This window comes from Platalea leucorodia (genome assembly GCF_965183815.1).
Source record: "Platalea leucorodia genome assembly, chromosome: 6".
NCBI lineage: Eukaryota > Metazoa > Chordata > Aves > Pelecaniformes > Threskiornithidae > Platalea > Platalea leucorodia.
The window spans coordinates 19,012,466-19,027,351 of record NC_138828.1 but is presented as its reverse complement, the minus strand read 5'-3'; the positions used below and the strand labels follow the sequence as shown (position 1 = coordinate 19,027,351).

General features: G+C 42.2%; 1 protein-coding gene across 6 annotated transcripts in view; it reads left to right on the top strand.

The window, feature by feature from the left end:
- The window catches only part of LOC309592370 (glycerol-3-phosphate acyltransferase 3-like), a 35,005-nt gene extending 30,336 nt beyond the window's left edge, over positions 1-4,669 (top strand). For 3 of the 6 annotated variants that reach the window (XM_082315667.1, XM_082315665.1, XM_082315666.1), the window contains 5 exons: positions 971-1,026; positions 1,376-1,461; positions 2,250-2,378; positions 3,566-3,645; positions 4,107-4,668. In XM_082315667.1, coding sequence (XP_082171793.1) covers positions 971-1,026; positions 1,376-1,461; positions 2,250-2,378; positions 3,566-3,645; positions 4,107-4,221 — 466 coding nt within the window. In that variant the 3' untranslated portion in view covers positions 4,222-4,668. Of the gene's footprint in view, positions 1-970; positions 1,027-1,375; positions 1,462-2,249; positions 2,379-3,565; positions 3,646-4,106 lie in introns of all 6 variants that reach the window. The other 3 variants (XM_082315664.1, XM_082315662.1, XM_082315663.1) reach the window with 3 other exon arrangements.
- The last annotated feature ends 10,217 nt before the right edge of the window (positions 4,670-14,886 follow it).

Below are 14,886 nucleotides of genomic sequence, written 5' to 3'. Positions count from 1 at the left end.
GGGGAAGACCAAGGTACCACCTAGCTGCTAGAAGCTGGAAGAGCATCCTGGAGAAGCGTCTTAATATGTTTACTTAATGCCTATACTGCTCTTCAGGCCTGCAGTATTGATTCCTGGCAGAGATAGCATGTTGGACTTTAAGGACATGAACGGGATTGACTCAGTATGGCAGTTCTTATATGCTCAGGTGTTTACAGAGACTGTTCTTAGTCATCATAAAACTTCATGAAAGAGGGTGCAATGCAGCTAACATTAAATAAGTGTCTATGACAATTTGTCCTTAGAAAAATGGAGAAGGTTCCTCCATGCTGGATCGTTCTCTCTCTTTCCTTTTTTTTGTTTTAATATCTGATGTTTTGGTTTTGTTCTTTAATGCGGACTGGAGAGGGACTGCATGCTCTTGAGTCATAAGAAAGACAGGCGTCTCAGAAAACAACGGATTTTGTGTGTCAGTAATCCGCTTAGCGGTAATACATTTGTTTTTAAGTGATGCAGCAGATGTAGTAAAAAAGTGGCCTATCTATCTCTTAACTAGATGTGGAGAATCATTAGATACATATGAAAATGATGTTATGAACCTAGAAGGCATGAAAACTTGAAATATGGAATATACTTCAGTCAAAAGAAAAGTTCGACTGTTCATAGCTGGAACCTGTCAAAGATAAATGGGAAGTGATTTTTACATGCTTCAAGTACCACTGTTCTCTAGCTTTATGTTAGTTGGGTTAAAATGGTGAAATAAAACTGCATACAGTTTTGTAGAAAACCTACTTTTGCAATTAGCAAGAGATAACCTCCAAGATAAAAGCCTAAAACTAGCACACATCCCAGCTGAGGCTACTGACTGGCCAAGGGGAACTGGGCAAGGGCTCTTCTTGTCCTATGTGAGAGGAAATGGATGTTTTGATTCTTGGCCAAATACATATACAAATATGAAGTATACACTGAAATTTTATTTTTCTCTCTGCAGAATTAGAGAACACATTGCAGATAAGACCAACTTACCCATTTTAATTTTCCCAGAAGGTAGGAAACAACTATATTGATTTTATTGCTCTTCTCACTTCTTGCCACTGAGTGCAGTTTATTATACTGAGTCTTTACAAGTGAGGTGTTTGTTTTTAGTCTGTAGAATTAATTAGCTCTTGTGAGATACTAAAAGTCAGATTCTAGTATTTTACAACAGTTTTATGACAGTCTATTTGCCTTAGTGTATAGCATAATGGAAGAGAGAGCAGGCTCTGGGATTATGTTTCAGAACTAAAGCTTACTTTCTCCTTTAGCAACTTAAGTCTCCTTAAGACAGTTTAGGATTCATTTGCTGATACTTTTCTTAGAGTGGATTAAACTCTTCATCTGTATTAATTCTGGCCAGGTACCTGCATAAACAACACATCAGTAATGATGTTTAAGAAGGGAAGCTTTGAGGTAGGAGGGACCATCCATCCAGTAGCAATCAAGGTAACGTATCTGCAGTTTTCCAGATGTGGAAGGATTATTTGCAGAAGCTTCTCAAGTCAGAGAAGCTGTTCATGCGTAAGCCTTAAAAAGGCGTTTGTTCTGTGTGAATAAGGTACTGAATAAGCCCTGAGAAAACAGAATATTTTCATGGGGTGCAATGTCTTGCAGTTCAGTGCAGTATGGGAAAAGTTACACTGAGTATCTTTACAGCTGGTTAGGAGCAACCTGAAAAGCACAGTTGCAATTGCTATGTTGCGTGTTCAGTTCTGCCTGCTCTTTCTGCCCTAGAGCTCCTGGCTCTTGTGTGCTCTGGGGATAAAGGCACTTTTCTTGGCACTTCCAAGGCTTTCTGAGTAGCTTTAGCCAAGTCACCCTAGCTCTAGATACGTTAGTTACTTTTTCTGGAACTATAATCTTGCTTAGTCTTATGGAAATTGTTAAAACTGGTGTGAGTGTTTTCAAGGAAACCTTTGTAGTCGGCATATATGTAGATGACAAGTCTTTACGTTTTGACTAGATCTATCTTGTTATAGTTGAGATGTGTTTCAATGGGTCTGTCACAGTTTGGGGTCCTGCATTGCTTGTAAAGGTTAACTGTTACAAACTTGTAACAAATGTTGAAATGTGGAGGTTTACTCTGAATTTACTGCTGCTTTTAGGAGGTGTGATTAGATTTGCCCCTGATTTAACAAGTTGAACTGTGGCTTCATGGCCAAAAAAGAGCAGCTTACGCGATTTAAACTAAGGTAGCAGATCATGCCCTTTCGCTTGTTCTTCTTGTCTTCCAGTACGACCCCCGCTTTGGAGATGCGTTCTGGAACAGCACAAAGTATTCCATGATTACCCATATTTTTAATGTGATGACCAGCTGGGCTATTGTCTGTAATGTGTGGTACCTGCCACCAATGGTCAAAGAGGTACTTACCCTTTCATATGTTTTGAAAATGCTTGTAAAATGTTGTCTGGGAGGAAGTCTGCGTTACTACGCACAGCGTGTTGGCATTACGTTTGCGAATCTTTATTGACAACTTAATGGACAAAGGCCAGAAAGCAACACTGTAGTCTTAAAATCAAGTGAGCACAGATTTATGTGGGTTAGCTTTCTTCAAGCAGAAACTACTGTTGCAGATATTTCCGCATCATGCTCCCTATTGCTCCCAAACAGCTTCTTTACTTGGGTGCAGCTGCCTTGCATTCCTCTGCTCCCAGAGACTAGAAGAGATATTAAAGTGTGGTTTTATGCTGCAGGAGTCCTGCCCCTCAGCCTGGCACAGACCTCCCTTTTTTACTCCAGAAGTGATACAGAGATTAAGGCCTTATCTTTACTCCATACTGGGGTGCTTCTGCCTTCTGTGTCCCCCCTCTACCTCCATCTGCACAGCTTCTTCCCACCTCCTTGTTTCTCAGCCCTGCAGAATATCCAGCTAATCCTTTGCCCAGCAGCTTTACCCCACAACTTGGCACAGCCTCTCAGCCTGCTGCCCCTGACCTCACGCTGACAAAGTGGCCAAGGCCTTTGCTCCAGCAGTGCCCCGGGTTGGTACTGCCTACCCCGGTCTTTGCTCAGCCCTAGTCTTGGCAAGGAAGCTGCTGTAATGCATGTATCTTCAGTCCTCTGCGGTTTGGGCAGACAGACTCCTGTGAACTCGCAATAATTCGCTTATCCTGAATGTACCAGGCCCCAATGCTGTTCAGGGCACCCCATCCCCTCCAAGCGTGATCCTGTCGGTGTGCTCCCAGCTTCAGACTGACACTGAAGTAGTAGGAGCAGATGCATCCCCTGCTCTGGCCGACCTGTGACCTCACGCTGGGTGGTGTTTGAGATTGCTCCAGAAACCACAGAGCCTCCCACTTAGTTCTTTTTGGCACCGAATGGTGGCAAACCAGGCAGTGTTCCCCAGGACCAGCTGGAACTGCCCTGTAGGTCACATTTGGCTTGTGGGCCTGGCATAAACCCGAGTGCCTGCTGCCTGACAAAAAGTATCTCTAAGTGAGACATGGAGAAAATGTTTAAGTTGCAAAGCAGATCGTTCATATATATATATATATATATATATATATATATTTTTTTTTTTTTTTTTTTTTTTTTTTTTTTTCTTCCCAGGAAGAAGAAGATGCTGTTCACTTTGCTAACAGAGTCAAGGCTGTCATTGCTGCTCGGGGAGGAATGTCTGTGCTTCCTTGGTAAGAAGCAACACCTCTGAGGCTGGGTTTAAAGCGTATTTAGGTGTTCTGAAACATTAGCCTGGAATCTTTTTAAAACTTCTTCCAGATTTGCTTTGCTTGGGCTGTAGTCCATCACCCTTACTGACTCTGAGTCAGAAAATATTACTTTATTCCTTGAACAGTTCCACTAGAATAAATAGACTAATATAGTACAAAAAGAGAAATGGAGCTGATGGGTGGGTCTAGCCAGCAGGTAGTATTAGCTGAAAATAAATTATTTCCCTGTTAAATGCTGGATTAAAGGAAACACATTGTTTGTGTTGTGTGGTAAGTCTTGGCAGTACAGATCATTTATCATTGTATTGCAAAAGCCAACATTTAGAGTGAAAACTGCTTTGACTACATAGTCTAAATATTGTAATGTTTTTTGCCTTGACCCTGAGGTGAGCTCAAGGCTGTTTCTTTTCTGTATCTTTCAGGGATGGAGGACTGAAAAGGAAAAAGGTCAAAGAGTCTTTCAAGGAAGAGCAACAGAAAAAATATTGCCAGATAGTAATAGAAAATGGATCTGTGGGAAACGGAAATGTTTGTTAAATGGCATTTATTTTATCTCATTTTTCCATGACTTATCTCCACCAGAAAACGGGCTATTTTTTATATCAAACCCGACATATTTTCCTTCTGTCCCTGTAAGATATTTATTTCCCTGCTGTAAGACACAGCAGGGAAACCATAAAGAGATAATATTTTGTATTAAAAAAGGATATCATTTTATAAATAGGAAGATTTACAATATACTGGTAAAATTCTCTCTGATGTTGAGCGAGAAGAATCTGCAATAAAATTACTTAGGTTCATTAAAACACCATTTTTTAAAATCTTTGTGTTACCCTGAAGACTTAAATGGTAACTTCTTAACTTGTAATAAAACACCTCTGAACTCTTAGCCTCTATCAATGACTTGGACTAGCAGTTTTCCTCTGAGCCATAGTCGCCGTGTTGCTGTAGAGATAGATCTCCTGCTGTCAGAAGACATTAAGCAGTTTGCCAAAATACATTTTCTGAATTGCAAGTTGGAGAGGTAGTGTTGGATGTCAGAGGGAAAGAGGCAGGCGCCGACTTTCCCCTCCACGTCACGAGACCGGGGATGGCACCGTAGGAAGTTTTCCAGGGTTCCAATGACAAACAGCAGAACAGTGTCCAGGACAGCGTGTCCCTGATGCCTGGGTGTGTGATGCTGGGCTAAATTAGTCACAGCCAACGATGATGTCATAGAAAAATATATTTTTAAATTATATTATGTCTTCTGATTTTGCTATATCCCTTTCTGGGTCTGTTTCTATGCATTACACAAATTGAAGAAAACCTATGACGTGATCTCTGTTATCCTCTGTTGTAATTATTTCTGGATAGCTTGTGTTACTGCTTGATGCGAAGGCTACTGATTTGCTCTCTGACAAGCCCACCCTCCAGAAATACATAGAGCAAGTGCAATTAAGGAATCTGAGATGGAAATATTTCTGTTACCTATAGTATTTCTTTATGTAAAATGTTTGCTCTCCTGTTAAGTAGCTCCTGCATGGAGGAATCTGGCTTCTTTAATGATCTGAACGTCACTAATGAAGCACACACGAATAGGTGTTACTTTGCCCAAGTTGCTTTAAGGCAGATGAGTTGGTAAGGACAGTTAACAAGGTTTATATGACAGCAGCCTGTTGACTGAGGTCTCAGCAGAGACGGAGGACCTGTCGCGGTGAGCACAAATACACCCTGCAGAAAGACGGCTGCACAGATGTAACGCTGCCCAGCCCTGGAGAGGCTAGAAAACTAATATTTGAGGGGGGGGCTGACAGAGGTGATAACAGCCCTGAGGCTGCATGGTGCAGAAGCAGCACAGAACTGAGCTCTCCTCTTCTGTGGCCAGGCCTGGCGTATCGTCCCTGGGTTTAGCTGCTACAGGTGTGTGAATTCTCTTGGTGGATCAGTCAGTCAGTCCAAATTTTGGTGTCATAGGTAAGCAGTAGGAGAAACTGCCCTTTTAAAAAGCTGTTAGCCGCCCAGGGTAGGGAGAGTGCTAGCAGTATGTCTACAGAGGAAAACTGTGTCAGGCTCTCCTCTTGCGAAAGAGGTCTGCTTGCTCCCAACTGCAGTAAGCTGTGCTTCCGTGTCTGTTGAAGCTGTTGATTTAGTTTCTAAGTATAAAAATCTGAAGAAATGTGACAAACTATCGTGATAACTGTTAAATCTCTTCAGTGTGCCAGAGTTTAAAATTGGGAGTTTTTCCTTGTGTGTGACTGATGCCCGAGAGTCGCTAACAGAGACTGCAGTTGTATGCCAGGGGTTAAGACCAGTGTTGGGAGCATCCTTCCCGCACTCCTGTGTGCCTTCTTCCTGTTCAGAGGTAAAAGGGGAGACAGAACAGGCAGAAAGAGGGGCCAGAGACAGGAAAAGATGGGGAGATAAAGAAGAACTGTTGGAACAGCTATTTTCTCATTTGGGCCCTGCTTCTGTAAGACATTAGGAGATGAAGTGCCTGTCCTGCAATGCCTCCCCAGCTCACCAAAAGAAGAGCCCTTGAATGTGTGATCCTTGTTACGGTTATGACTCCAAGTCTTGTACAAGTATAGCTCAGACCTCTGAATGTACGAGTGTTACGTGTCACCGGTTGAGCTGTGGGAGGAATGGTGCGGTTGTCTGTATATTCTCTGCCGTTTTTTGGCTGTCTTGACAAAAGAAGCTAAAAACTTTGTGAAGTAGGTACTTACGTATAGAAGAGGGAAATTTAAAGCAAACGATGAACCCAAGAACTTGTCAATGAGAAGAGCGAGGTGTGCTTTGTTAGCTGCCGGTAAAAATGCCAACCTGACTTGAAACAGAGACTACTTTGTCTTGCCCTGCTTTAAAGAAATGTTGCTGTTTTTTGGTTGTGCTTTCTTTACCTACCTTCCATCTCCCCCTTTCCTTTCTCTTGATATTCTGTATTTCATTTGCATTTATCAGCAGTGGCCTTGGCAATTGCTTTTAACTGAAATTGTATACTGCCCTTAGAGTGCTGAGGTTGTGGAGGAATTGATTGTTTTCCAAAAGGACACCACAGATAAGTGAGCCTTCCTCCTCCAGCAGGAAGCCTGGTAACAGTGAAAAGAACACATTCTCATGATAACATGGGAGTGGGAAGTTGGTAAACTGCAGCTTATTTTTCACACTCAAAGAATTCACCCTTGTATTACTCTTCCTCTTTGCTTATCTTCCACTGGTCTCGCAGGAACCAGGCTTCTAAACTGTTTGAGCTCCTTTTTTACTCTGTACCTTTGCAGGATCCAATATAGCATCGTCTTGTGCTAATTTATGCCAAGTGATAGGCTTAGATGGAAGAGAATGAATATTTCACTGGATCAGGCACTCAAAAAAAACCAAAACAAACCCAAAACCAAATAAGCACTTAAAAAAAAAAAAATCTGTGAGTGTAAGTAATGTTTTGTTTTGTTTTTTAATTTATTTGCTAGCTGTACAAGCTACATCGACAAGATGCATCATCATGTTGGAGAAGCCTGTGGCTCTGTCTTCCTCAAGAGCACAAACTTTCTCTATTGTTTACCATTTAATGTATTTGCCCTTCAGCTCCTTACCCCATGAGCCTTGCATTTTTAATTGACTGGGTGGCCTCTTACCCAGGTAAAATGTGAGGGCCTTCTGATACAGCTAATCAGCGTAGGGAAGACCTACATTGTAAAACACAGCCTTGCTCTGGAATTTGGAGCTGCTGGCTAATACCTATGTATGAAGCATCTAAGTGATGTTAACTGTTGCTGTGGCACTAATGTGTCACGTTGCTGAAACTGAAACAAACCAAAGCAGTCCCAGGTGCATTGATCCCGAACTTCTGAGATGCCTAAGACAGCGGGCTGAGTTGAAAATAAAGGTTTGTTGGAAGGAGTGAATAAAATCAGGCCCTGTCGCTATGCGGGTGAGTCAGAGACAGAGAGTCAAAATAGCTGCTTATGCTAACTTTTGAAGACATCCCTATTTGATCAGCTGTGTGGATGGAAAACCAGATATATTTAATAAACTCCACCTTTAGGTCCTTAAGAAAACTCACGCAGCGCGCCCAAGGTGCAGTGCAAAATCTTTGTAGACAGTGTGGGTCCTGGGGTGGCCTGGGACCTTAAGTCTCTTAGGTGCTATCCTGCTTCTGCACTGGGCTGAAGGCTGGAGCTGTGTACCCCATATTTAGAGTCCTGAAGCCTTCAGTAAGTAAGGGCAACTCTCAGAATCCCATAAAGGCTGGGTCACTGTGTCTAACGTGCCTCTCCTTCTTCAGGCAGGCTTCCAAAACTGGAGCTTGAGAAGGGAGTCCTCTGAAAGCATCTTTTTGGATGTTGATGTTACTATTACCTAGGTTTTCCTTGGTTGGGAGTAGAACTTGTAAAGATAATTTATGCTTTGACCCCTTTAAACTTAATGTGCCGACTGAAATAGCTTCAGCATCTGGCTCATATTTCTGGGTTTTCATCTCTGGACTAAGAAAAGGTTATTTGGACATTACCACTATTCATGTTTAAAGTATATTGTGCTGCTCTGCTACAAGGGTAAAGTAACCTGAAACAGGTTGTAACTATGCAGCGTTAAAGCAGTGTAAGGTGAGTTTCTGTGTAAATGACCATCATTGCCTTAATGCACTTGAGCTGGTTTTTTTTAGACAGGTTCTCTAAATTTCCTGGGCCTGCAAGAATGTGTGTGACTCAAATACAGATGGGACCAGAAGTTTTAAGGTCTCTTTTTATATATATAAATATACATATTTCTTTCTGTGTGTGTGTATATATACACACACCGTGTACGTACATAAAGGGATGCCTCAATGCCTACTACCTATTAGGAGCGCAGCACACACGTGAGAAACACGAATTAATTATAACGATAGAAATGTTACGGATTATTAGAAGACATAGTGATAAGCAACTTAGTGACCTCTTGTACTCTGTGAGAACTGAATCGGAGTTTGCTAAAACATCTAATAATCTTTCACTGTAACGCACCTGCATGTTAAGACTGATTGATGTCGCCAGAGTCCTTTATGCTCTTGATTCCAAATGTCATTTTTGACAGCTATGTCGTATCTTTGGGAATGTCTGAAATGCTCTTCTCTCTCCGACTTCTGCTGACATGCTCTACGTTATTGGGAGACACCTTTTTTTCCTGACTCGCTGTTTTTTAAAGATGTTTCAGTACATCCATGCATTTAAAGACATGTGCAAAGGTTGCCATCTAGTGATGTCTAGTCACTGGTAGCAAGCTCTCCCTTGCATGGCCGCCTCAACGTTTCATTTAACGCAGACTTGTCCCACATTCCGATAATGAGCCTCTTATTTCTCCTACATTTCCAGGAAACCATGAAATTGTAGAAATAACTCTGCATACCCCAAACACCAGATCTTTGATTATCGGTCATGGTGTACTACCAGCAAAGCTTGTGCTTGTTCTAAGTTTCAGTAGCCTGCGTTGTGTGGGGTTTCCCCAGGCTGTCTCTTCCCTGTGTCAAACCAAAATCAGAAATACTTCTGTCCTTTAGTTGTTTCAAAATCAGGTATGGGTCTAACCCCTGAGCTTTTATTTGTGTTTTAAAATTCAGTAGAGGCGGCAAGCCTGGGTTGTTCCTGAAGGCAGTATGACACTTGCCTTGGCTGTGGTGAGTTTCCTCAGTACCTTGATGCTGTTTGCTCCTGATCTGGGACCGGGGACACTTTCAGAAGAAAACATGTTTTCAGGACAATAAGGGAGATGTTCTGAACTGGCCTTCTAACAGCACGCGTTTCCTTCAGCTGTAGTGAGAACAGCGAGCAGGTAGTGCTGAATTTGACAATCCAGCATTTTACTCCAATTCTTCCTTGTGCAGCCTGCCCTGAACGAAAGCGAGGAAAGCAGCCTGGGCAGCTCTTCACCTCGTGCTTGTTTTTAGCCTCAAGGCACTCTAAGGAACATATTTTGGCTATGTGTGCAGTTCGAGGCCTGATTTCAAGTAGGCCAATGGAGATAGGTCACAGACGCGTTATGGATGGGACCTCTGGGTTTTCTAGCCCCTCTGCGGGATTTGATTTTGGAAATGTTTGGGCTGAGATGAAATACCCATCACTCGGGCTCTTTTGAGCATGTTTCCCAGCTGTGGCACAGATTGTGGAGATGACCTGGGAGAGGTTCATAGGGTTGTTTGGTTTTGGAAAAGTAGAAAAGTTAGTGGTCATACAGTAGAGACAGAGGCCTTCCTGGCTCTTTGCTTTTTTATTGCTGTTGTACAGACAGGCAGGACCTTAGTTTTGTAGCCATTTCTCCTCTCCCCTCCTCCTCCTCCTCTATTTATTATTCTCTTTAACGATGGCTCCTCAATTAGTGTACCAGAGTCCTTTGTGAGCCGGGTTCATCGTGATCAATTGTCATCAAGGCTAGCGTTTAGTACACCCAATCAATGATGTTCCATATAATGGCCGTGGTATTGACTGATTTCTAATTTTACAGTATGTTGAGCCCTTTTGAACTCTTTTAATATGATAATTGCTTTACTAATCAGTAGTCATGATTTGTGTGCAATTGCAGATTATTGACATCGGTTGATATCCCTTGGTATTTGTATTTGACTATACAAAAGATGCATGTGGTGAAAGACATTTAATATCTACATGGTGGATATTAAATAGAGCAATATTGGGGAAAATACTATATCCTTGCACATCGGACTTTCAAGAAATAGGTTATCAGATAATTTAGAAAGGTATGTTTCTTTTTATATGGGATAGCTATTAAATACTGCCTTTTAAGTTTATACACACATCTATTAACTTATTTTGTAACTATGTCCTAAGCATTCATTTGTTCATACATCATAGGACATGGTATAGATGGACTTGGCAGTGCTAGGTTAACGGTTGGACTCGATGATCTTAAGGGTCTTTTCCAACCTTGACGATTCTATGATACTGTGTTTATCAATTATATAATAGGTTGGGTTTTTTTTTAAATGCTCATCATATACGGCTATGGGCAGCCTCCTTTCCTCGTATAATTTATAACTTTACATAAGATGTAAGTAGGTACACACGGCCAATAAATAAACTGTATGTTATACTTCCAAAAACCACTCCATTTGTCTTGTGGTTTATTACTATCATTTTATAAAATACACCTACAAGGGATTACAAGGAGAGATATCTATACAAAAAATACATTTATCTCAGATTTCAGCTGAGGCTGATTTCCATCCAGATGCTGTCTTAGACATTTGGGCTTTGAAGTAAACTTTTCTTTGCGTGTTGCACCCTCGCCCTTTGCGTTGTCCGCGTGAGACGGGGATCGGCGGGCGCCTGAAGCGCAGGCACTGCGCTGCCCGGCCCGCTCCGTGGGCCAGGCGGGGACGGGTGGCTCTGGCTGCCGGACCAGGAGATGGGAGCGCTGTACGCCTGCCCAACGCTGCCAGGAGGACTAGAACCTTAGTAATGCTCTTTTGGGAAGTACAAGCCTTAATATCACTTAAGAAAAATAAAAAGACGAAACGGCAAGTTAATTTACTGGACGTCAGCATGTTTTGTCCTTCTTTAAAATATTGGCATGAACAGAAAAGTACAGTATCATTTTAAATGGTAATTTTGTTATATTGGAAGCTTAAGTCATTAAAGAGATCATGAAGTTCTGGAGTAATACAGATATATTTTTTTCTTCACTGTTTCTCCTCTCCAAGTGCAGTAGAAAGCCGGGCCGCCAGGCCTCAGGCCATGGTGGACAGTAAAAGGAGGTGCCATCCCTGTGGCGTGCTCCTGGTGTTGATGCCACAAATTCTCGCGTGTCTGCTGGGTTGTCTGTTTGTAGCACTTTGGCTCTGAAGATGGTGCCTGCATCTCCTCCTGCGCTTGATGCACAGAACCGCTGAGATACTCACAAAACCCCTTCTGCGTTAACACAGTGGTGAAGGTTTCTAGGTGGCTTCGTCAGCTGAGCGCAGATGCTTTTAAGGTCATGAAGGGAAGACCATTGCTGAATTGCCTTCTGATGCTCCTCTACCGCTACAGAACCAAGCTTTAAGTATGCACTTAAACGTTTTCTTGTATAAAGGCCAGCATATTTAGCAACTTGCAGGAACAAGCACTGAGACGTCTCGCTGAAATATGTGCTTGCTAGAAAGGTCTCAAGGTCCTGTTTCCAAGACTAAGGAGGAGTCTCAGCTGTTATGCTCCACGTAATAAAATCCTGCTGCAGATGGAAGGCCAAATGACCACAAAGCCTGTGCTTAGGGTATCCAAATGAGAAGTGCTGGATGCTGAACACCTGGGAACATTTGCCCCTGGGATTTATTCGGATGACCATCGCGTTAGAGGAGATCCCTCTCATCCCCCTCCAGCGTTAAAGACTCAGTTTCTCACTGCGTCACCTCAGCCTAAGACCTTTGAGACACTCAAGGTTGCGTGCGATGCGTGCAGTTTCTGTGGCCTGCAGTTGTCCCCACTGCACCGTGTTTCCCGTTAGCTGTTATAGCTAGAATCTCCTCCATTTCTGCTTTCTTCTGTTAATGGCCTTCTTGCGTGTTCACATTTTCCCACTCGCTGTAAGGAGAAAGCAAGCTTGGGGCTTTTAACGGGGTTTCAATTGTAGCTGGATTGCTGAACTCCTAGAAACCTAAATTTCTAAATTATGGAAGTTAAATTTTTGGAGGTGGGGCATGCCTGGGCGCTGTGTTTATGAGGCGCACAGTGCTTATAAGCCCTCATCCTTGCTGGAGACAACAAGGCTGCAGCCCATCGATACACACTGCTAGGCTTAAAGGGTATGTAGAAGCCAGGCTACGTCTATTTATTTTCAGTGTAATAAGAATTGGAGGTCCATGACAGCAGAAGGTAAAATTCCACTTAGGTTCCCGGATACAAAATGAAGCTGAAAACATCTGACTCCTTGTATAAAGGCTATCAATTTTTATTGATATATATATATAGCAAATACAGTGGTGGAGAGAAAGCATGACCTGCCTGCAGCCGGAAGACAGACGAGAGAGTGCAGAATTCCCCCAAGTGGTTTGCTGGCTACCTGCCATTCTTCAACAGCAGAAGATAAAAGGGAGCACTAGGATAACTACCCTGACCCTATTTATTTCCAATAAAATACAGATATATACATGAGATGAAACTGTTTGATATTCTGAAGCTGCCCGGCTCCAGTGACAGGAGACAAATGAAAACCTACTTTTTATTAGATCTGAAATCTGAACCTACCAGAAGCCAATAATGCATGCAATAACTGAGCAAAGGGAGAGCGTGACTGCCACATGAGGTGACACAGTCCAGGCTCTCTTCCCGAGTCAACAAGATTTCCATCATCCTGGAAACCAAGTTTGCAGCCATGCTCCACACTGCCAAAACTCGATAGGCTCTGATAATTAAGCGGGATAAAATCAGTATAGCCAAAGGAACGTAAAAATAAATCGTTCAGATCGTTCAGTGTGGTAAGATTGATGAGGATTTTACGCATGCTTTTTCTCAGCCTTTGATACAGTCCAACCCCCTGTTAAAATCATGCATTACGTAACATAGCCGTGCTTATTAAGGCGATAAATGTAAGTGTATTCTTACTACAGACATACAAATACATTATTACTAGTGTTTATAGAACAAAAATTAAGAATCTTGATAATTTCTCACAAAGTTAAAAAACAAACCAAAACTTTTTGGATCCATTTGGAGCACCTGGTTTAGATAAACTTGAAGCATATAATTTCAATTTCAAGAACATTTTCTTCCAAGTTACCAACTCTGATGTATTCTCATGGGATGTTTCTTTCTCATGGTTTGCGCTTTTTACTGGAAAATACTCCACTGGAAAGCAAGACTACATGTAGCCTTTGTACAGAAAATAAGCCTTCAAAAAATGAAAGCATGGAAAACTGTTAAAACTAGCACTCTCTCTGTGTCTTCAGTTGAATCCTGCTGTCTTACCCATGCTGAAAGCATGGTCCTAGTGCTTGCAGGAAAAAAGTCCTCCTCTCTTAGAAAAACAGGCTCACTGGTAAAAGTGAGGCAGAGAAATTGTATGTTCTCACAGGCTACAAAGCAAATAAAATGTAATGACGGAATTCATTTGAAACTAATTTATCACTGGATAGGTGATCAGTGGTTTATAACAGCTATATCTTTTTAAAAGACAAAGGCCACTTGGCAAAGAGAGCAAGCTGTTTGGTTTTTTTTAATACGTCAACAGTTTTTGCAGTTAACAGCCAGCTATTCTTTGATGGGAGCGCAAGATATGTGCAAAGGATGAACTTCAGCACATTCATGACAGGCCTTTGCCAGCAGCTCTCTCGCTAGGAGGAGGCTGCCAGGTTAGCAGGCATGTTTCCTCCCTGCTGGCCCAGGCAGAGAAGGTGGTTCTTCAAGCAACTCAAGAACACAATTGATTTTTTTTTCCAAATTGACATTAATGGCTTTGTGAATTATTCATGCAAGCATGGAGGGGAAACCTGCATGCAGTAAAATAAAGTTTCTGTTTACGTGTGAGTCTTGCCTTTGTCCTGCTTCTGTTCAGCTTATACAGAATGGCTGTCCGTGCCTAAAACTGCCTCCTGTCAAAATACCTTTTTGCCAGCGTTTTTTCCCCACCAGTGTGTAAGGACAGCAGGGATCAAACCAGTCACCTTCCCCTGCTCTAAAACACAAACGTTGGCAGAGACTGCTCCTTTCCTACTATTTGTTTATTGAGCCTGCAGACAGTGGCAGTAGGTCCAATAGCCAGGCTATTGCAGCAGAAAAGCAATGCCTTAATTTCACGTGATGAATGTTACATGTAGAAGTCTCCAGAATTTTCTTTTGATGCTTCAGGGACACCGATGGATTTCAGCCCTCTGAGACTCAGGAATTTGCCATATGCCACCAAATTTGACATACGCTGTGCTGAGTCAAGACTTCTTTGCATTTTACTAAAACAGAGGTTATCAAGCACGTGGACTAAGTCAAAAAAATTCTTTATTTTTGGTTTTCAAGGTTTTGTCAACAAGCACAAAAAGCTTTTCCTTGCACAGGATTATCCGTATTGCAATTCCTGCTTCAGATGGCAATTTTAGATGTTACTATCTAAATGAAGATATTGAAATGTAATGGAGATGAAATCTGTATGACATGTTACTGTGAACACCGTATTGTATTCCTCAGGAGCTCGACAGCATCTCCGGTTGCTACCTGGGCTACATCTGTCCTTTGGATGGAGAATTCTGCTCCTTTAATGCCAGGT